Source organism: Leucopleurus acutus (genome assembly GCF_964270905.1).
Source record: "Leucopleurus acutus genome assembly, chromosome: 11".
Classification (NCBI taxonomy): Eukaryota; Metazoa; Chordata; class Mammalia; order Artiodactyla; family Delphinidae; genus Leucopleurus; species Leucopleurus acutus.
The window spans coordinates 43,026,768-43,047,955 of NC_139152.1; the positions used below are offsets into that span (position 1 = coordinate 43,026,768).

At 46.4% G+C, this 21,188-nt stretch overlaps 1 protein-coding gene across 1 annotated transcript in view; it reads right to left on the bottom strand.

Annotated features, from left to right (window-relative positions):
• Positions 1–20,226, bottom strand: part of LOC309968927 (uncharacterized protein) — a gene marked incomplete at both ends in the record, with an annotated part of 35,469 nt that extends 15,243 nt beyond the window's left edge. The window contains 11 exon segments of the mRNA XM_082850442.1: positions 526–530; positions 533–743; positions 1,255–1,366; positions 1,368–1,621; positions 1,624–1,780; positions 6,755–6,829; positions 8,879–8,958; positions 17,496–17,682; positions 18,302–18,342; positions 18,346–18,516; positions 19,696–20,226. Of these exon segments, the coding sequence (XP_082706568.1) occupies positions 526–530; positions 533–743; positions 1,255–1,366; positions 1,368–1,621; positions 1,624–1,780; positions 6,755–6,829; positions 8,879–8,958; positions 17,496–17,682; positions 18,302–18,342; positions 18,346–18,516; positions 19,696–20,226 (1,824 nt within the window).
• Between the last annotated feature and the right edge of the window lie 962 nt (positions 20,227–21,188).

Below are 21,188 nucleotides of genomic sequence, written 5' to 3' on the forward strand. Positions count from 1 at the left end.
TTTAAGTAGTGTGCTTTTAGTGAGTAGGTGTTGCTCTAACTCAGAAACCAAGGGTGAGCCAGCTAAGGGATTGGTGAGGACCATCCTTTCTGTTAGATACCTCACCTACTGTAGCCTGGGTGATGGCAAGTCAAAATTGCCTCCCCTGAGGAGGATCAGATGGACTGGTTTATACTCTAGTGTGCATCTTGGAAATGCAGGTGTCTCAATAACAGAGCCCATGTCCAGCAGAGTTAAATAATAAGCCGATTATAAAATAATATATTGCTTTCCAGAGTCGGAATCTTTTGTGAGATGACACAGATGTCCCTTTGCAGTCATGGAGACAGACAGAGTAGGCTTCTTGTTAATAGTGATGCATGAGATGAGGGTCCCTTGGTTACCCCATACTTTGCTGTCTTCTTCTCATGAGATAATGACTGCAAGTCCAAACCTCCCTGACACGGACATCTGCTCCTTCGCACCCCTCTGGTCCTCATAAAGAGGGGTTCTGGGATGACTGCATGTGACCTAAGGGTCTCCCACTCTCACCTGACTTTGAGATCTTCCACGACATCCTGCATGGTTCTCAGCTCAGCACCCAGCCTGCCCCTCTTGGTGGTGACGCTGTCCAACTGCCACTGGAGGTTGATGTAGGTGTTGAAGATGGGCTCCAGGCTCTGCCTCACGGTCTTGGTGCCCTGCTCCTGCAGCAGGGCCCACTTGGTTTCCAGGACCTCGTTCTGCTGCTCCAGGAACCGCATCTTGATGGGGGAAGAAGAGAGTGAAGTCTGGAGAAACTGGGGAGGCAGAGCCAGACACCCCAATTAATACGGGAGAGAGGAAAAGTATGCCCATCTGCCAGTGATATAACTGACAACTCCACGTCAAAATGGAAAAGCCCATCAAGCCACCCTGATGTTCTCTGGGGCTCCACAGAACTAGTGCGGTGGGCCTTGGAGGCCTCCATTCCTGGGGTAAGTGTCTCTACAACACCTGCTCTGGGTTAAGTTAGTTTGCCCAGGGAATTTAACAGCTTCACCCTTCCCTCTGTGTTGACTGAACCAGCTGGCATGGCTCCCAAGGAGGATGAGGGGAAATTCCCACAGGTCCTGCGGGGCCCCACCTGCAAATACCTCTGCCCCGGGAGATGCTTGCCGAGCGGATGCGCTTTCCCACAGGGAGGTCGTTGGGTGACTGCTGCGCTCTGGCCGGGGCCTCTCCAAAACTTCCTGCCAACCCAACCGCATGGACGAGATGCAGCCCCCGGCTCACCTTGTCAATTAAAGAGGCAAACTTGTCATTGAGGGTCTGGATCTGCTCCCGCTCTTCTTTCCGTAATGGCTGGATGGTGGGGTCAATTTGCATGTTGAGGGGAGTCAGGAGACTGGTTGATGGTGACCTCTTGGATGCCTCCAGGGGGACAGACGGAGAAGCCGTGGCCCCCATAGCCCCCTCCAGTTCTGCCCCCATAGCCGAACCCACCACTGACCTCAATCTCTCTGCTCGCCCTGCCATCAAAGCCACTTCGGAAGCTGCTGCACCCACTGATGGAGACCTGCTTGGTCCCCCCCAGGTTGTAGAGGCTGAGGCTTCCACAGCTGGTCCCAGCACCACTGATCCTTCCCGTCCCTCCACTGCCCACCCCGGGGAGTGGGCCACAGAGACGGAGCTGAAGCGAGAGCGGCCGGTGGCTAGGGTGGTGGCTGAGGCCATGCTGAAGCCCCTGCGGCTGCCTGTCTGGAAGGTGAGAGTGGACTGCCTGGACATGGTGGCTGGGAGAGGCTGGCGAGGAGAGCTCCTGATGTGGGTACGTGTGGAGGGGGATGGAGGAGACAGGGCAGCTGGGGCGCCCTGCCCCCTGGGCTTTTATGGGCCTCTGGGAGGGGCGGGGTGTGCTCAGGCAGGCCTCTGATGGCATCTCCTTGGCATCCACCAACCTTGAGCCCACACTCAGCTCCCCTCTGGAAACAGTGTAAAAGCCACTGGTTGGTTCCCTGACATCCCTCCCGCATGTGGAAACTCCTTTCTAGTCGCAACTTGATCAGCAGATGAATGAGAAGCACGTAAATAGCTTTCAGTCACGTCCTAATCATGCATCTTATAATGGACTCAGAAAACACTGCCTCATTTCTAAACTGCTCTCTTAGGCCTGGGACCAACTCCCTCTTGTCCAAACATCTTGTGTCAACCCCAGTGACTGCGGTTCACTGTCTCCTGTTCCTTCCTATCCCTTAGGTGTGCATCTTATTCCTGAGCACTTTCTGGGCAATTATCCCCCCTCCCGACCCCGTCCCCAGCTCAAGCAGTCCCTGCAGATCTTGAAAATCCTGCTCTACACTCACCTTTATCAGGAATCCAGCCATTTTGATTGCCTCTTTATTTTACTCCGAAGCTGCCAACTCTATTGCATGGGTCACACACGACATTCTGGGGCGTCAGTGTGTGCGTCCGTGCACGCATGTATGTCCTGTCCATTCCTGTATAACGTGATCCTCAAGGCCAGGTCTTCTGCCTGCGTGGAGAGCAGTTGAGAGAGTGGGAAGATGGGTTTGAATCCCGGCCCTGCCGCTTCCTAGTGGTGAGACATGGGGCCAGTCATGAAACTTCTCTGGGCCTCGGTGTGGGTGTCTGTAAAGTGGGGTTTGTGATGATTATTCATGGCAAAACAGCTTTTGCAACACTGAGGGCATGTAAATGCTGAGCCAATGTTTGTTGTGTCTTCTTTCCTGATATAATCACGCATGTGTGAAGGAAGTGCTATCAAGGCGTCTGTCCTGAGCGAGTCCTGTGGGGATTCGAGAGAAGCACAATGCACGTTCTTTTTCTTTAATAATAGGCTTGTGGTCCTGTTGGGAAGACAAAATGAAAGCACACTGAGTAACTTATGAAAAGGTGGTACGCTGTAAAACACCACCTCTTGGCTCTGTTTCAGGTCGCCTTATTCCAGAAGTCTCCCTGACTGGCCGCTTTTCCTATAGATGGCCAAGGATCCTGACCCTTTAATCCTTCATCAAAAAGCCCCAGTGGCTACACTGAGTAGAGGACTTGATTTTTGTTTTTTGGTTTTTTTTCCCTGTTAGTCTTGAAAAAAATTTTAAAAATATTTTATACAATTTTAAAAGGTTACCTTCCATTTACAGTTATTACAAAATATTGGCTATATTCTTCATGCTGTAAAATACATCCTTGTGGCCTATCTTACACTCAATAATAGTTTGGACCTCCCACTCCCCTACCCCTATATTGACCCTCCTCACTGGTAACCAGTTTTTGTTCTCTATAACTGTGAGTCTGCTTCTTCTTTTGTTATAGTCACTAGTTTGTTGTATTTTTTAGATTCCATGTATAAGTGATATCATACAGTATTTGTCTTTCTCTCTCTGACTTATTTCACTTAGCATAATGCCCTCCAAGTCTATCCGTGTTGCTGCAAATGGCAAAATTTCAGTCTTTTTTATGGCTGAGTAGTATTCCAGTGCATATATGTACCATATCTTCTTTATCCATTCATCTGTTGATGGACACTCAGGTTGCTTCCATATTTTGGCAATTGTAAATAATGCTGCAATGAACATAAACACATGGAGGTTAAACAATATGCTACTAAGCAATCAATGGATCATGGAAAAAATTAAAGAGGAAATCAAAAATTCCTTAGAGACATGGGACTTCCCTGGTGGCGCAGTGGTTAAGAATCTGCCTGCCAATGCAGGGGACATGGGTTTGAGCCCTGGTCCAGGAAGATCCCACATGCCACGGAGCAACTAAGCCCGTGCACCACAACTACTGAGCCTGAGCTCTAGAGCCCAGGACCCACAACTCCTGAGCCTGTGTGCCACAACTACTGAAGCTGGCACACCTAGAGCCCATGCTCCACACCAACAGAAGCCACTGCAATGAGAAGCCTGCACACCGCAAGGAAGAGTATCTCCCGCTCGCTGCAACTAGAGAAAGCTCACATGCAGCACCGAAGACCCAATGCAGCCAAAAATTAAAAATAAATTTATATTTAAAATATACCTAAAGACAAATGAAAATGAAAACATGATGATCCAAAACCTGTGAGATGCAGTAAAAGCAGTTCTCTTTTCTTTTTTTTTTGATTCTTTAAAAATCAAAGTATAGTTGATTTACAATATTTCAGATATAGAGCGAAATGATTCAGTTTTAAGCAAAAGCCGTTCTAAGAGGGAAGTTTATAGTGATCCCTGTAGGTCTTGTTGACTGTGTCCTCCAGCCCCTATCCATCTAAATTGATAAGGAGTCTCCAAGGCTTCTCGTTCCCTTTTGTCTTCATCTCACATCCCGGGGGCTGGGGTGGGGGCAGAGTCAGACAGAGAAATCCTTAGATCTTCTTTTGTCTTGCTGACTTCTTGCTTCTTGCAGTGGTTTTGGAGGATGGGAGAAGCTGAAATGTATTCCGTCTCTGTTTTGTTGATGAGGAAACTGAGTCCCCACTTGGTAAATGAAGGAGACCAACATTGCCGAGCTAGAGAGAAGCAGAGCCCCATTCCGTGGTCTCTCCACATAGGGGTCCTTTCAGAGGTGCACGTGATGGGTTGGCAGACGCTCGCCAGCCTCAAGCAGCAGCTTGGCCCCTGGAGCGGCATTTCTCTGTTTTCTGGGCTATTTCCTCCCTGGGGCTGAGGCCAGGGAACGGGCCTCTCCTCCATCGAGAAATTGCTTGAGAGTCTCATTTTCCACAGGGAACCCGTGAATCATAGCTTTTGTTGATACAGACCAGGAGGAGCACAGGAGTTCTCTTGCCTGGTTGCCAACACGTCCAGATCCCAGCTGGCGTGGTGAATGCGTCTGCAGTGGAAAAAATAATCGTCTTTGCTCTCTGTAATCATGGCATGATGATCTTTCTCCCAGAAGGGACACTTGTTTCCTGAGCCATGCTGAGGAAACTCTTCAGAGCTTTCCAGGGAACAAAACCTTGTGAAGGGTCAAGGCTGGGAGGGCCTTTGTTGGCCCGTCCACGGGAATGGGGGTCACCGCAGCTCTTGCCCATTAAGCTTCCTGTGTGGAGGATGCTCCAGGCTGCTTTCCCTCCTGGGTCATGCCTTTCTTTCCCAAACCCTCTCCTGGGAGCCTATTCCAGGCATTGCCATATCATCTTGTTTCCAATCTTGTTTCCCTTGGCCATCACCTCTTGTCTGGGGTTTCCCACTTCCTTCCTTCCCTCCCTCCTCTCTCTAATTTTCCCACCTGGACCGTTGTTTCCAAAGCTAGATTGTCTTACTCGTTGACTTTGGTGAAGTAGATGGAAACAGATATGTCTTACCTCTCTTTCTCCTTCACTCCCCCCTCCTGTGACCTTTGACCTTCACTGTGACCTTTACCCTGGTGGACAATGTCTACCTGAATGCCTAGGACACCCTGGCGTCCCACTTTAAAACCTCAGAACTTAGAGACTATGACATCTCTGCTTTCCTTCCTGCCAACGAGGTTTCTTTTTCGATTTTTAACCTCCTTTATAATTCTGCTTTGAACTCACCCTGCAAGAAGTCTTCTCAGATAAACTGTGCCCAAGACCAGCCCCTTCACACCTGTTCCCTGAGCAGACCTGTGTGTGGCTTGCACATCGGCGTATTGTTCCTCCTGCCTTGGTTTCCTGGTGGTCTGGAGGGTTGGGGTGTGTCCCCTTTCCCCTGCCCTGCCTCGTAGCACCCTACAGAGAATTGTGACTGCAGCTCACTGGACATACGTTGTCTAATTTAAAGAAGAGCTTTAGGAACATATTCCTTTCTGTTCTCCAGATCTCCTGAGTTTCTCCAACACTGTACTGTTGGGTCTGTCTGGGAGGAGTTTTCTTGAGGTTTGAGGAGTCGTGGATGCAAAAGCTATAGTATGGGCTCTGGTGCCCAAGGCTGGAAGTTTCAAACTCCTCCACTTCCCCGTTCCTGCACCTTCTGCTCGGGTTGGTATCTCCCATCCTTAGAGGGATACTGAGGCTTTTGGTTGTGGTGGACTTCAAGGAGACTGACCCGAGGTGGCAACCAGGGCTTGAAGTCAGGGAAGAGGGGAGGAAAACATGGAGGCGCACCTCCCAAGGCCATGGGGGTTGGGGGCACACCAAGGAGCTTTGGCTTCCAACCAGGCCAGGGCCAGAGTAGGGCAGGCTGGAGGGGGCAGAGGGGATTGGGTCATTCTCTAGAGCATGCTGGCTGATGCTCAGAGCCAGGGTCCCTGGGTACAGTGTCCGAGTCCCCAGGCCTCAGCCACCCACCCCCAATCCCTCAATATGCTAGATGCATCCCAGACAGCCCTCTCCTACTGTCTCAAGGAGTTCTGCTTGTAGTTAAAAACTATTTATTAGCACTTGCTATACGCCAGGTGTTCACTGATGGAGGTACAGGAGATATAGCAGTGAACAAGCAGACAACCCCTTCCCTCCCGGAGCTCACATTGAAAGAGAAAGGGGGTGGGGCCATCTGGAGGTTCAGTCACAACCTGAGTCTCACAGCTTCTGGGGACTGAGTACAGTGATGATAATCCTGTTGCAGTGGTACCTGAGACATCCCACCAGAAACACTTTTCAACCTTGACTGTTCCTGCCGGGGCAGCCGACTTCCTCAACACTTGGCATCTCTAACAGGTACCACCCAGCCTGCCTGTACAGGGGTCAGACCTTCCACCACATGGCCCCTTTGCTCCTGCATTCAGTGGCAACAATTCCTCTCCAAAGGGACTAAACGTGCCAATTGACCACAAGAAACCACCGAGATTCAGGACTTGGGATGTGTACTTGCACACGGCCAGAACTTACCTGATCTGCTTCACTCCATTGCCCACATTACCAGGGCTTTCACTCAGGTCCAGATTCAATGGGCAGGTACAGAGCCTGGTGCAGGTGGGCAGGTGGCCCTCAAGGCCCTTTCCTCAATTTTAGCAGCAAATTGGGGTGCTCTTTCCATTCAAGCTTGTGCTTAAGAGAAGCGAGATGGAGCAGCCCCTTCCCTCCGTGATCAAGAGCTTCAGACACACCCAGCAGACGTGCATGTACAAAGCATGGATGGACACATGGACACCCAGGTCCTAAGGACATTCACAAGACGATAATCTACACAAGTGTAGTGTTGACTGGGTGCGTCAGGATAGAGAGGTGAAGCAAAGGAGCAGAGTCAATCTTTAGAGCTGAGGGAGGCTCAGAGAGGACGAAACCAAGGATAGGAACCACCGAAGTCCACACAATCATCTGGTAGACAAGCCAGAGCTCCCGATCCCTTCTGATGCCTTTTGCCCCGGACGTCCCTCAGGTCATAGAGCCAGTGAGAAAAGCCCCCTTTGCCTGGGAAGCACAGCTGGGGCTCTTCCTGGAGGGAGGGGGTGGTATGATGCCAGCGTCTCAAGGGCCGTCACAGTGTCCCCCCCCCAGAAAGCATCTGGAAGGATTCAGATGTGTCTTGGCCATCTGCCTCTGACCATCTTAAGGTCCTCCCGTGTCCCCAGGAGGAGGCGCTTCACCAAGTCTCTCTGGTTGGTGCTGAGGAGGAGCTGCCAAACGGGGATGCTGCTGGGAGATGAAAGTGGGGGAGCAATGGGATGCCCCTGCGGCTCTTCCTGGGCCATCTGTGAACAGGAACACACTACCTAGGAATCCCGGTGAGGTAAACGTGCAACGTCGTCATGGTCTGTGGGCACAGGCTGGGTGGGCTGGACGATACCCGAGCACCCAGGGAGGCTCTTTACACCATCCCATTGGCTCATTACTGGGCATGGGGCTAGCAGTTGAGGGTGGGTGTGTGTGTCACCAGCTGGGAAGAAACAGCCGGATGTGGCAGCCTCACGCCTGTGCTGGGCTGGGCACTGCCCAGTGTCTCATGGGCTTGGATGTCAAGGAAACGCTTTCTTCCTTCCTGCTTTCTAGTCTCATCCTCTCAGCCCCAGTTATTTTGACCTGAGCCTTCAGACAAAATGCAGTTGTTCATGTTTTCATTCAACAACTATCTGTGGAACTTACAGTGTACTCAGCACTGGGATACCAGAGTGAAGGGGGTCCCATTACCAACCCATCCAGGGAACAGACCATGAGGATAGTGCCACCGTATGGATAGGAGTAGGCATAGGGTGTGCATGGGGAGCTCTGACACAGCTGCCACGTGTCTAGGAAGTCCAGCCATGACGCTGGGGTGTAGACCCCAGGCCCTTGCTTTCACCTCAGCTCCAGAAAAGTTCATGAAGTACATGCTACAGAGGTCCCTATTTTATGGACGAGGAGAGTGAGGCCTAGAGTCCCACAGGAAGTTGAGAGAAAATCTGGAGTTAGGACTCTTGTCCCCTGTCCCCTAGCACAGGACTTGTGCCCATGTCACCCTGATCCCTGCTGGATAAAAGGTTCTGCACGATTCCCACCCCAAGGGGCTTGCTGGGCTGTGAGGAAGATAAAATTGACGTACTTATATGAAACAATAAAAGTCATATAAAGTGGCATACAACAGAATTTAAAAAGGTGAAATTCAGACAGTGAGCGGCATGACTGAATGCAGGATAGACGTTGAAGGCTGCAGACGAGCCTTGCTCTCCCTGCTGGCTCCGAGGACCACATTTTGGGTGCACACAAGAGGACGCAACCTCCTGAGCGTGGCAGGAGAGTCTGGGGGAGCTGGGTTGGTTTAACATTTCTCACTGATAAATCAGAGTGATTCCATTCACAGATCCTTGAGATGGGATTGCATTGATCTGATGAACGCACACGTACCTTGTCTGCAACGTTGCATCACTGTCTAAAACTTTTTGGTGACACATTATTTACCTGGGTATTTCTACGGACAGGAGTTTATGGGTGGGGGGCTGTGTTCTCCACCATCCCCTGGAGGGCCGGGCCTGCGGAGCATTCCGCCTTGGCCTCGGAGTCCCTGTCTCATTCTGGACTGCCTGACACCCAGCTGACCTGCGGGCACCCTGTGAGCATACGCTGTTGATGAGGATGGTGACAACGATGATGGTGTTGGGAAACCAAGAGCCATTAAGCTGGGAGCGATTGGCCCCAGGTAACTGGAGAGCAGGTAGCTCTCCATGCTCTGCTTTAAGAGGGTAAATATTCAAACGCCTAGAGACAGAGGGATGAAAAATTAAGATCTGTGAGTTGTTACCGCAAAAGAATTTTTCTCTTTGAAGAAGGACTCAGCAGAGGACCCTTCCAACTGGTCAGCTCTTCTTGCGTGCACTCAAAGTGTGATTGACTGATACGCAGCTTCCCTGGAGGGCTTCTAGGAAAAGCCCTCTGCAAAACCACGTGTATTTCTGGGATCTGATGGGATGAAATCGTTTTCACGAAACGACCAGCGCCATGTCTGTGCTGCAGGTTACACTGAGCGGCCAGGGCACTGCTCTCACCTTACTTCCGGGAAAAGGGCTAAAATGGTGTATGATCCCACAGCCAGACGCCTCAGTGCCCTCTGATGATTCTCCTCTGGTGGACATTCTGGATATGCTCTCGTCAGGCCAATGAGAGACACTAATTCCTTTTAAAGGAATGCTTCAATGTGCTTTCCACTTGCCCCGTGCACTGGTTTATTAAGCAAGAGCTGGCCAGCCTGGAGTGAGCCCAGAGGTGAAAATGATGAAGGTATTGGGAAATAGGAGGTGTGAGGGGAGGGGAAAGGCATGATGCAAGGAGGCCAATCTGTTTCTTTGGCTTTGTTGTAGCCACCAGGGAATAGAATACACTTAAACTCAGCAAGAGGAGTTCAACTCAGTAACAAAGCGCTTCTACTGTCCAATGGTAAACAAGGAAATCCTCTCTCCAGGAAGTCATGAGATTTCTGATTCTTTCTGGAATGATTGAGAGGGTGTGATTCTGCAATAAATGGAGTTCTTTTTGTTTGCTTGTTTTGTTTTGTTTTTCTGGAGCATTTAATGTCTCTGTGAGATTAGTACCTATACGCTGTACCCTGATAAGGTTGTTTAGGTATCATGGTATTTTATGGATTTAGTTCTAAAATGTGGTTTCCCTACATTTAAAAAGCTGCCCTTCACTTGAAGGAATTGACAGTCACTCAGCCTCTCTGATGTTGGACCCGCCACTGTTCACGTACCTTTATGCTTTGCATGCATGCACCACTCTTGCCTCTTAATTTACATGGTGTGTGTGTGTGTGTGTGTGTGTGTGTGTGTGTGTGTGTGTGTGTGTGTGTGTGTGTGTGTATGATTATGGGTGTAGTTCTGGCTCTGTCAAGTGAGAGGGATTTTTCTTCAAGGGTAGGCACATCATTCAGTTGAATCCAACATGAGCTTAATAATGCACCTACCTGCCTTTCAATTATCTGCAGTGTCTAGACGCTGGCTCTGCCACAGGTAACCTGACACTGTATTGCTGAGTGACTTTGCTGGGTGGCTGAGTGACATAGAGCATATATGAGCAAATAATGAGGTTTGGAAAACATGTTTTTAGATGAGGGTAATACAGGCTAAAGACAGTCATACTCCACTCATCACTCCTACATCAACAAGGAATAGACGAGAGGTCAGAGTGGGGAAAATAAGGCTGCAGAGACTGGTAAGGTTCTCAGGAGGAGGAAAGACAAAATAAAGCTTGGATGGAGTCCAGAGCTGGGGGAGGAGAGAGGGGGATGCTGTACCAGCTTGGGCAAAAGCAGTCATTCCTCATCCTCCCAGTGTGGGCTGGCATTCTCAGGCTCAAGGGCAACACTCCTTGGTGTTTGCCCTCGGTGTGGGGTATGTGACACCAGCTGATGTCATGAGCCAGCAGATGTCCCACTGAGGAGAGGAGCCCACTCCTGTGTTTACTCTTAGCACCCTAGCACAATGGCATCTCCACCGGAGGGCAAGCACAGACAGGAAGGGCTGGAGTGATGGGGGAGACCAGGTCGGCCCCTCCTGGTCCACACCTGCACCTCTCCCCATGGCCAGAGGGGGAACTGATGGAGCCAGAGTCCAAGGGTGAGATCGCACCGCCCTAGCACTGGGGAAGAGCGAAGATTACGAAAGGAGGCAGGTCGGTCCTTGCATCCTGGCTCTGCCTCTTTCTTGTCACTTCATCACTAGAACTGGGATAAAGTTTAGCAAGGTGGTTGGTACAGGAATCAGTAACTCTCATGCACTACCTTCCAGTGATTAGAAAATATGACAGAAGAGGTTCTAATTCACAACAAAAAACTGTAAGATCCCTAGGGGAACCTAATAGCAACAGCAACCACAAAACAAAATGCACAAGAATAAGAAGAAAACATTGAAAACAAACAAGCAATGAGTGGAAATCACTGTATCAGAAACATCATGGAATAGAAAGCTTTAGTAATGACAATGGTGTGATCGCACAAAGAGATGACTGGATCAGGACAGAGAATGTATGAATTCAATGTAATAAAAGTAGTATTTCAATGGGGGAAAAGGAGGATATATTTTTATGCAGCAAAAAAGTACAAAAGGGAAAAGAACATTGACCCAAATTCCCACTCTTCAGAAGCAATCACTATTAATATTTTGACGCATGTATTTGCTTTCACCCTTTTCTCCGTGTTAACATCGTTTAATGAATCACATACGTAATAAATAAGCACAATGTCCTTTAGAATCCATGGCTTAAGTTCTGTCTAAAATGGCCAGCCAGGTGTACTGCTGTCTCCTTCTCCCAGGATCAAGCCTGAGAAATTATAGAAACATGGAAGTCAGGGATACTAGGAATCACCAGCGATGACACAGCTCTGAGAAACTCCAGGGGATCTCAAGGCTGTTTGAGCTGACTTATGCGGGGGTTTGGTCCTTGCGCATTGTCTGCCGCTTTACAATAGAAATACGGAGCAGCAGCCCAACCACCAGTGCCCTTGTCTGTAGTTCAATGTCTGTCATTCAGTATATCTGTAGTTCATAGGTAGGGTTGTCATATTCAGCAAATAAAAATATAAGATGTGCAGTTCAATTTTAAATTCAGATATAACAACAAATAATTTTTTAATATAGTTGGGTTCCATACAATATTTGGGGCATGCTTATGTTAAAATGTTTTTGTTGTTTATGTGAAATTCAAGTTCCACTAGGCAGCCTCTAGTTTTTCTGCTGGCCCTATTCATAGCTGACTGGGATAGTAATGCCTGCCCTGAAGGTCAAGCTGCTGGCATGTAGCTGGCCTCCACAGGACTGGGGACATATCTGGCCTTCATCCCAGGGTGATGAGAGAAGCCTGTAAGTAACCTGCTGTCATGGAGCTTTTCACATGGGGAGGGGGAACCAGAGTCTGTGCCCGGCTCACTGGGATGTTTCCCCACCAGCTTTTGGGATTTTGTACAGCTTGGTAGTTGTTAACCTCTGCTTCCATCATTCCCTTGACTCAAACCCTACAGCTGCGTAATAGTAGGGTAGGGAGGTCACTAATTCTCAGAAGTCTTCCCCAGATCCAAAACTTCTGCCTAGTGACCTGCTCAGCTGCAAGACCCTTGCACACCTGTGGACCACCATGGCATAAGGCTAGATTGCAACTTGATCTATGATCCAGGGCAGAGGGTCTCTGCTGTGGCTCCAAATAAGCAACAATTATTATAATTGAATTGGTAATTGTTGTTCTTATGGAATTTTTCCTTGCTTTTTATTCTTCTGCATACAGGTAGGATCTGGTTGGAAAGCCTGATGAGCCAAATTCTACAAAAAGCTTGTGTAAACTTGGCCTAAAAATCTGTTTCTGTCTAAAAGTCAAAATCATAACCCTGACACTGATATCTGGGAAGATGTGAATAAACCTCTAATGTCTGTTTTGCTTGTCAAAACTTGTATAGAATTTTACACTGAAAATGGTTTTTGGATATCCTATCACAAAAGGAGAATGTTCCCAGCCATAACCGCCTCCATGCTAATCTGAGTGTCATCTGTTAACCGGGACCATCTTTCTTTTTTTTTTTAATTAATTTTTATTGGAGTATAGTTGTTTTACACTGTTGTGTTACTGTCTACTGTACAGCAAAGTGAATCAGCTATACTCATACATATGTCCCCTCTTTTTTTGATTTCCTTCCCATATAGGTCACTATAGAGCATTGAGTAGAGTTGTCTGTGCTATATAGTAGGTTCTCATTAGTTATCTATTTTATACATAGTATCAATAGTGTATATATGTCAATCCCAATCTCCCAATTCATCCCACTCCCCCCTTTTCCCCTTGGTATCCATATGCTTGTTCTATATTTGTGTCTCTATTTCTGCTTTGCAAATAAGATCATCTATACAATTTTTCTAGATTCTACATATATGCATTAATATACAATATTTGTTTTTCTATTTCTGACTTATCTCACTCTGTATGACAGGCTCTAGGTCCATCCACATCTCTACAAATGACCTAATATCGTTTCTTTCTATGGCTGAGTAATATTCCATTATATATATGTACCACAGCTTCTTTATCCATTCCTCTGTTGATGGACATTTAGGTTGCTTCCATGTCCTGGCTATTGTAAATAGTGCTGCAGTGAACACTGGGGTGCATGTGTCTTTTTGAATTACGGTTTTCTCTGGGTATATGCTCAGTAGTGGGATTGCTGGGTCATACGGTAGTTCTATTTTAGTTTTTTAAGGAACCTGCATACTGTTCTCCATGGTGGTTGTATCAATTTACATTCCCACCAACAGTGCAGGAGGGTTCCCTTTTCTCCACACCCTCTCCAGCATTTATTGTTTGTAGATTATTTGTTGATGGCCATTCTGACTGGTGTGAGGTGACACCTCCTTGTAGTTTTGATTTGCACTTTTCTAATAATTAGTGATCTTGAGCATCTTTTCATGTGTTTGTTGGCCATCTGTATGTCTTCTTTGGAGAAATGTTTATTTAGGTCTTCCACCCATGTTTTGATTGGGTTGTTTGTTTTTTTGGTATTGAGTTGCATGAACTGTTTGTATATTTTGGAGATTAATCCTTTGTCAGTTTCTTCATTTGTAAACATTTTCTCCCCTTTTAAGTGTTGTCTTTTCGTCTTGTTTATGGTTTCCTTTGCTGTGCAAAAGCTTTTAAGTTTCATTAGGTCCCATTTGTTTATTTTTGTTTTTATTTCCATTACACTAGGAGGTGAGTCATAAAAGATCTTGCTGTGATTTATGTCAAAGAGTGTTTTTCCTATATTTTCCTCTAAAGTCTTATAGTGTCTAGTCTTACATTTAGATCTTTAATCCATTTTGAGTTCATTTTTGTGTATGGTGTTAGGAATTGTTCTAATTTCATTCTTTTACATGTAGTTGTCCAGTTTTCCCAGCACCATTTATTGAAGAGGCTGTCTTTTCTCCATTGTATATTCTTGCCTCCTTTATCATAGATTAGGTGACCATAGGTGCATAGATTTATCTCTGGGTTTTCTATCCTGTACCATTGATCTATACTTCTGTTTTTGTGCCAGTACTGTCTTGATTACTGTAGCTTTGTAATATAGTTTGAAGCTGGGGAGCCTGATTCCTCCAGTTCCATTTTTCTTTATCAAGATTGCTTTGGCTATTTGGGGTCTTTTGTGTTTCCATACAAATTGTAAAATTTTTTGTTCTAATTCTGTGAAAAATGCCATTGGTAATTTGATAGGGATTTCATGAAACTGTAGATTGCTTTGGGTAGCATAGTCATTTTCACAATATTGATTCTTCCACTCCAGGAGCACGGTACATCTCTCCATCTGTTGTGTCATCTTAGATTTCTTTCACCAGTGTTTTATAGTTTTCTGCATACAGGACTTTTGCCTCCTTAGGTAGGTTTATTCCTAGGTATTTTATTCTTTTTGTTGCAATAGTAAGTGGGACTGTTTCCTTAATTTCTCTTTCTGACCTTTCATTGTTAGTGTATAGGAATGCAAGACATTTCTGTGCATTAATTTTGTATCCTGGAAGGAGAAATTACAACTGACACCACAGAAATACAAAGGATCATAAGAGACTACTACAAGCAACTATATGCCAATAAAGCGGACAACCTGGAAGAAACGGACAAATTCTTGGAAAGGTACAACTTTCCAAGACTGAACCAAGAAGAATTAGAAAATATAAACAGACCAATCACAAGTAATGAAATTGAAACTGTAATTAAAAATCTTCCAACAAACAAAAGTCCAGGACCAGATGGCTTTATAGGCAAATTCTATCAAACATTTAGAGAAGAGTTAACAACTATCCTTCTCAAACTCTTCCAAAAAATTTCAGAGGGAGGAACACTCCCAAACTCATTCTATGAGGCCACTGTCACCCTATATCTTTTTGAATTATAGTTTTGTTTGGCTATATTCCCAAGAGTGGGATTGCTGGATCATATGATAATTCTATTTTTAGTTTTCTGAGGAGTGTACATACTGTTTTCCACAGTGGCTGCACCAACTCACATTCTAACCAACAATGTAGGAGAGTTCCCTTTTCTCCACACCCTCTCCAGCATTTGTTATTTGTAGACTTTTTAATGATGGCCCTTCTGACCAGAGTGAGGTGGTACCTCACTGCAGTTTTGATTTGCATTTCTCTAGTAATTAGCCATGTTGAGCATCTTTTTATGTGCCTATTGGCCATTTGTATTTCTCCTTTGGAGAAATGTCTCTTTAGGTCTTCTGTCCATTTTTTGATTGGGTTGTGTGCTTCTTTGTTGTTGAGTTGTTTGCATATTTTGGAAATTAAGCCCTTGTCGGTCGCATCGTTTGCAAGTGTTTTCTCCCATTCTGTAGGTTGTATTTGCATTTTGTTTATGTTTTCCTTTGCTGTGCAGAAGCTTGTAAGTTTGATTTGTTTATTTTTGTTTTTATTCCTATTGCCTTGGGAGACTGACCTAAGAAAACATTGGTATGATTTATGTCAGAGAATGTTTTGCCTATGTTCTCCTATAGGAGTTTTATGGTGTCATGTCTTATGTTTAAGTCTTTAAGCCATTTTTAGTTTGTTTTTGTGTATGGTGAGAGGGCGTATTCTAACCTCATTGATTTACATGCAGCTGTCCGGCTTTCCCAACACTACTTGCTGAAGAGACTCTCTCAAAGACTCCATTTTGAGAAAAAACCCTGAGTGGAAGAGGGCTGAATAGTAGTTGGTAGTAATCCACCCACAGAATAACTGAGTATCACATGATGTTGACTGATAGAGTTGGGTATGAAGCAGGGTAAGTTGTCAGTGGGGCTGAGAGGTGGTTCTCCAAAGATGAGAATGGGATGAGTAAGTTTCAGAACCAGTACATGATCAACACTACAATCTAACACGGAATCTTTATATTAGAAATATGCTTTATTCAACACAACAAAAGAAAGCAAAGAGAGCAGAGAAAAACATTGTAGGGATATAACTGCTGCTGAGAGGGTGCTGTCAATACCATTTAGGGACACTGCATGGGAAGATAACTTATTTGTTCTGTGGGGAACTCCTGAGTCTAGCTAGAATGGGCAGGACAGTTAAAGGGAAGATTCCCTGCTCTGTTTTCATGATCTCGATTGTCAGTTTTCAAGGAGGGCATAGGTCATTTTCTTCCTAGAATCATGGTAGACTGATGACACTGATAGTAAGATGGGAACATCAATAGGATGTCTACATATGTTCCTGACACTGATTGGTGACCTTCTGATAGTGAGTAATGGAGGCTTGGGTGAAGCCAGTATAGACAGAGGAAATGAGGACTTACCACTTCTGCTCTAACTCATAGGCCAAGAGAAGTTGGAGACAGGAGAGAAGCAGCAACCCAAGAAGAGGGCAATGCAGCTGGATGGGGGGTTGAGACAATGTGGGACCAAGTACCAACAGGAGGACTTCAGTGCTTGTAGTTCTTCCTGCTGGAGGAGGAGGTGGTGGTTTATTTGACAGTGGAACTGCTGTCCCTGGAGGAGCTGAGGCCACCCACTATGGCTCTGCCACTGCCGGAACTGAAGCCACCTCCAACGCTGTGACCACTGCTGTAGGAATAGCCATTGCCTCTGCCCAGGCCTAAGCTACTGCTGATACCACTGACACTGCCATAGCCACTAGAGATGGTAGACTGCATGTGGCCATGGTCTGTCTCAGATCAGTCTCTGGATCATGTGGTTGAGCTCAGCAGTCTCCTGCTTGGTGTTATACATGTCATCCCTTTGTCTATGTACCTTGACCTGCAGCTCCTTACACTGTAGTCCAGAAGAATAGAGAAGCAGTGTGCATTGGGGTAGATACAGTGTTTATGGGCTTTCACATGCCAAAAATGGCTTTCAATTCCCAGCCATCTAATAAACTCACACCAAATGATGCGACATCTCTAGAAATAGTAGATGGCACAAGATTATTTGCTGCTGCACAACTGAATAGTTCTGTATGATCATTGAGCACCTAGTTTTTCAATAAACTAGTGATGTTCTTAGTGATATCTATGGGATTTCACAATCAGGAAGAGGTTGAAGGCAAAACTCAGTAGGGCAATGTCATTAAACTCTTTTTTCTTTTTATTCAATAGGCCCAATTGTAAATTCTTTAATTGTCTACATGAACTGAGCAATGACAGACCTCCTATGAAATCATCCAGGGTCTTTGTATTTCAAACTCCACTCAAAAAACTGCGGTAGGCTGGTGCAGCTGAGTGTAACCACCTGGGGCGTGGGCACAGGATTTCTCTCCCGCTGCTGGCAACTGCTCAACTTGGTCGGGTGTAAGGACTTGGCCTCAGCCTGCCTCATTTGAGCAATCTCCCCATATAGGCCTTTGACCTCAGAAATGGTGCTGTCCAGGTCCAGATTATGGTTGTTGTCCACGGAGAGGACCGCAGAAATGTCTGAGCTGTAGGATTGCATCTGAGAGCACTCCTACCAGATAAGGATTGTTAGTACCTCTGCTTCCAGTGATACATCTATGAGATCCAACTCCCAAACATTCCATCCACTCAGACTCTTAAGTAGAAAAATGAACAAACCAATGAACAAACAGGGTAAGGTTCTCTCCATCTCAAAGTAAGAATATAAGTGATCAATTTGATCGTTAAGGGTATTTATCTTGGTGTGCAGTTCAACCTCATTCATGCAGCATCCTCGTCCTGGGAAAGGAGGAACAACTCAGTCAGCCGACCCCTACTCCCAGCCCACCCAATATCTTCTCCTCCCATGTGTGGGCTCTTCCAGCCTTCGACAAAGGAATGGGGACACCTAATATTGCTAAGCTCACCTTCAGTGTTACAGGTTCATTCGGTGCGGTTGCAGGCCTATTGATTTCTTCTTCATTTCCAGAGAGGGTGCTGAAAGACGCTTGAGCCAGTGAGCAAAGGATTTTGAAAGCCAATGGAAATTTTCATTTCCATTGGATATTTTTCCTAAGCAATGATGCCCTCAAATGGACCTAGTCACTCGGTAGACTTGAAGTGTGGTTTTCAGAAAACTGAGCTCACTTCTCTCCTGTAACTCACTTGTTCTTGAAGTCCTCCACCAGATCCTGCATGTGTCTGAGTTATGAATCCGGGAAGCCACTAAAGAAGAGGAGAGATTCCTTCCACCCCCTGAGGTTGTTGATGTACTGCTCAAACGTAGGCATCAGGGTCAGCCTCATGGGCTTGGATCCCTGCTGCTGAAGGAGGGTCCACTTGGTATCCAGGCCCTTGTTCTGCTGCTCCAGGAACCACATCTGCAGGAAGGCAAGAGAGTCGTTTGCTAGACATAGAAAGAAAGGAACAAGTGTCTGTATTACCAGGTTTCCAAGTAGGCTGGGGTGGTGTCCATGGTGCTGGGCTACTAAGGGAATATACAGAGGCTCAGATTGGGCGGTATGCTCCCCTGATATTCTTCCTTCTCAACCGGCAGATCTCATTGATGAAATGTCCCCATAGACTTTTGAGCTGTTCCTGCCCTATAAGTTATTGTGCCTATCAGTGATTTTTTCATCACTTCCTCTCTTTCTCTTGAGAAGCAGAATCAAAAATGTAATTTAAAATAGTTTTTACCTGATGTATTATACAAAGCTTTTATTTTCTAAAATAAAAGGGATGTTAAATGTTATCTAATGATTAGTTTCTAATCTAAACTCCCATTTAGTGCATATATCTCTTCTAAAACACTCTTGATAGATGGTCGTACTCTGTTTCTAGAATAACTTTTTTTTAAAAAAACAAATTATAGGGGCTTCCCTGGTGGCGCAGTGGTTGAGAGTCCGCCTGCCGATGCAGGGGACACGGGTTCGTGCCCTGGTCCGGGAAGATTCCATATGCCGCGGAGTGGCTAGGCACGTGAGCCATGGCCGCTGAGCCTGTGCGTCCGGAGCCTGTGCTCTGCAACGGGAGAAGCCACAGCAGTGAGAGGCCCGCGTACCACACACACACACACACACAAAACCAACAAATTATAAATATTTGCACATCTCAAATGTTTCTTTTTCTCACCTGGATGGAAAATAATTCCACTTTTATTTTCTTCTCTTTGTTTTTCATTTTTTTTCTTCCTGCTGGAAAGGTAGGCCAGAACGTCAGAGAAGGTAGTGACTGGCCTTTTCTTTGTATCCCATTGTAGACCCATTAGTGGTAAGTGTTAATCCACTTCATTCTCTCTTTTCCTTTTCTTTGCTTCAGGGTTATCAAGAGTTGAGAATTCTTCCCAGGCAGGAATGAAGACATTTAAGGGATCAGTAGCTGTAAATGATTTCCATCACCTTTTGCCTGTGGTCCATATGGAGCCTGTCCTGCATCCCAGTGGAGAGCTAGCCCGAGTCCCCTCCTCTCTCTCTCCCGAGACTCCCCCTGGTAGGACATTGGTTGCGTCTCTCGACTGGGGACTCTGAAATCCCAGTGGAGGGCAGGTGCTCCCGGCTCACCTTGTCGATGAAGGAGGCGAACCTGTTGTTGAGGGTCTTGATCTGCTCCCGCTCCTCAGTCTTGATTCGCTGGATGGTGGGGTCGATTTGCAGGTTGAGGGGAGTCAGGAGACGCTGGTTGATGGTGACCTCTTGGATGCCTCCAGGGGGGCAGGTGAGGGAGCCATAGCCACCACCAAAGCCAGCTCCACCACCGAGCCCAAAGCCACCACCAGCTCCACTGCCGAAACCAAATCCACTCCCGGCTCCACCTCCAAAGCCAAGGCCGCCTCCAGCTCTGCCGCCATATCCGCCACCGAGGGCACAGCTGCCCCCTCCAAGGGAGATCCTCTTGGAGCCCCCTATGCCATAGAGGCTGCGGCTGCCAAAGCTAGCTCCTCCACCCACTCCAGTGAAGCCTCCACTGCCCCTGGAGCGGGACACGGACATGCTGCTGAAGCCAGAGCGGTTGACCCCAGGGACTCTGGCTGAGCCGGCACTGAAGACACGGCGGCTGCCGCTTTGGCTTCTCACGGTGGAGTTGGAAGTCATGGTTCCTGAAGTCGAAGAGGGGAGGGCGTGAGAGGGGGAGGGTAGAGCTGAGATGAAAAGTATAAGATAGGTTTCCAGCAGCCAGTGTACAGGGAGGAATGCGCTTGGCTCAGTGCTGGAAAGTAAGCCTGCAGGTTGGGAAGGACTGGGCTTTACAAACAGTGAGATCATACCTGGGTTATTAGAAAAGATATAAAATATGAAGAATGCTTTTTGGCTTCCTTTAGCCAGGGAAAAATTCTCCTGCCTTTGATCTTTGATTTATATCAATACAACAAGACTATTCTCAATTCACTGAGGCTGGGAGTTAGACTGTCTCAAACAAAGGTTCAATATGGGTTGCTTGTGTATCAGAATGAACGTGCCCATCATCCCAATTTTGCAATTATTATGTCAAGGCCAGATTTATTTCATCCATAATTCCAATCTGATCTTTTGTAACAGCTGAGAACTTAGAAATCTAACAGCAATCTATTGCTTATGCCCTAATAGAAAGATTACCATTTCCCTAATGATTACAAATATGTTAAAGTTGACTTGCTTTTTCTGTATATAAAAATCTGAACAGATAGAAAAGTAGAACAACATAATAGACCCCTATTTGTCTATTAAGGATGGATACACATCACCCAGATTTTGCAATTATTATCTTAAGGCCGACTTTATTTTATCCATAGCTCCACCTACTTTCTTCATCCACCTTAAGTTATTTGAAAGGAAATTCCAGAAGAAAGGTCATATGATTTCATATTCAATTCAGTATTTATGTCTAAATAACAGACTCTTTAGAAAATGACCAAAATGCTTTTTTTACTTTATTTTATTTTTTTAAACATTTATTTTTATTATTATTATTTTTGGCCACAATGCACGGCATGTGGGATCCTAGTTCTCCCCGACAAAGGATGGAGCCCTAGTCCCCTGCATTGGAAGTGCAGAGTCTCAACCACCAGACTGCCAGG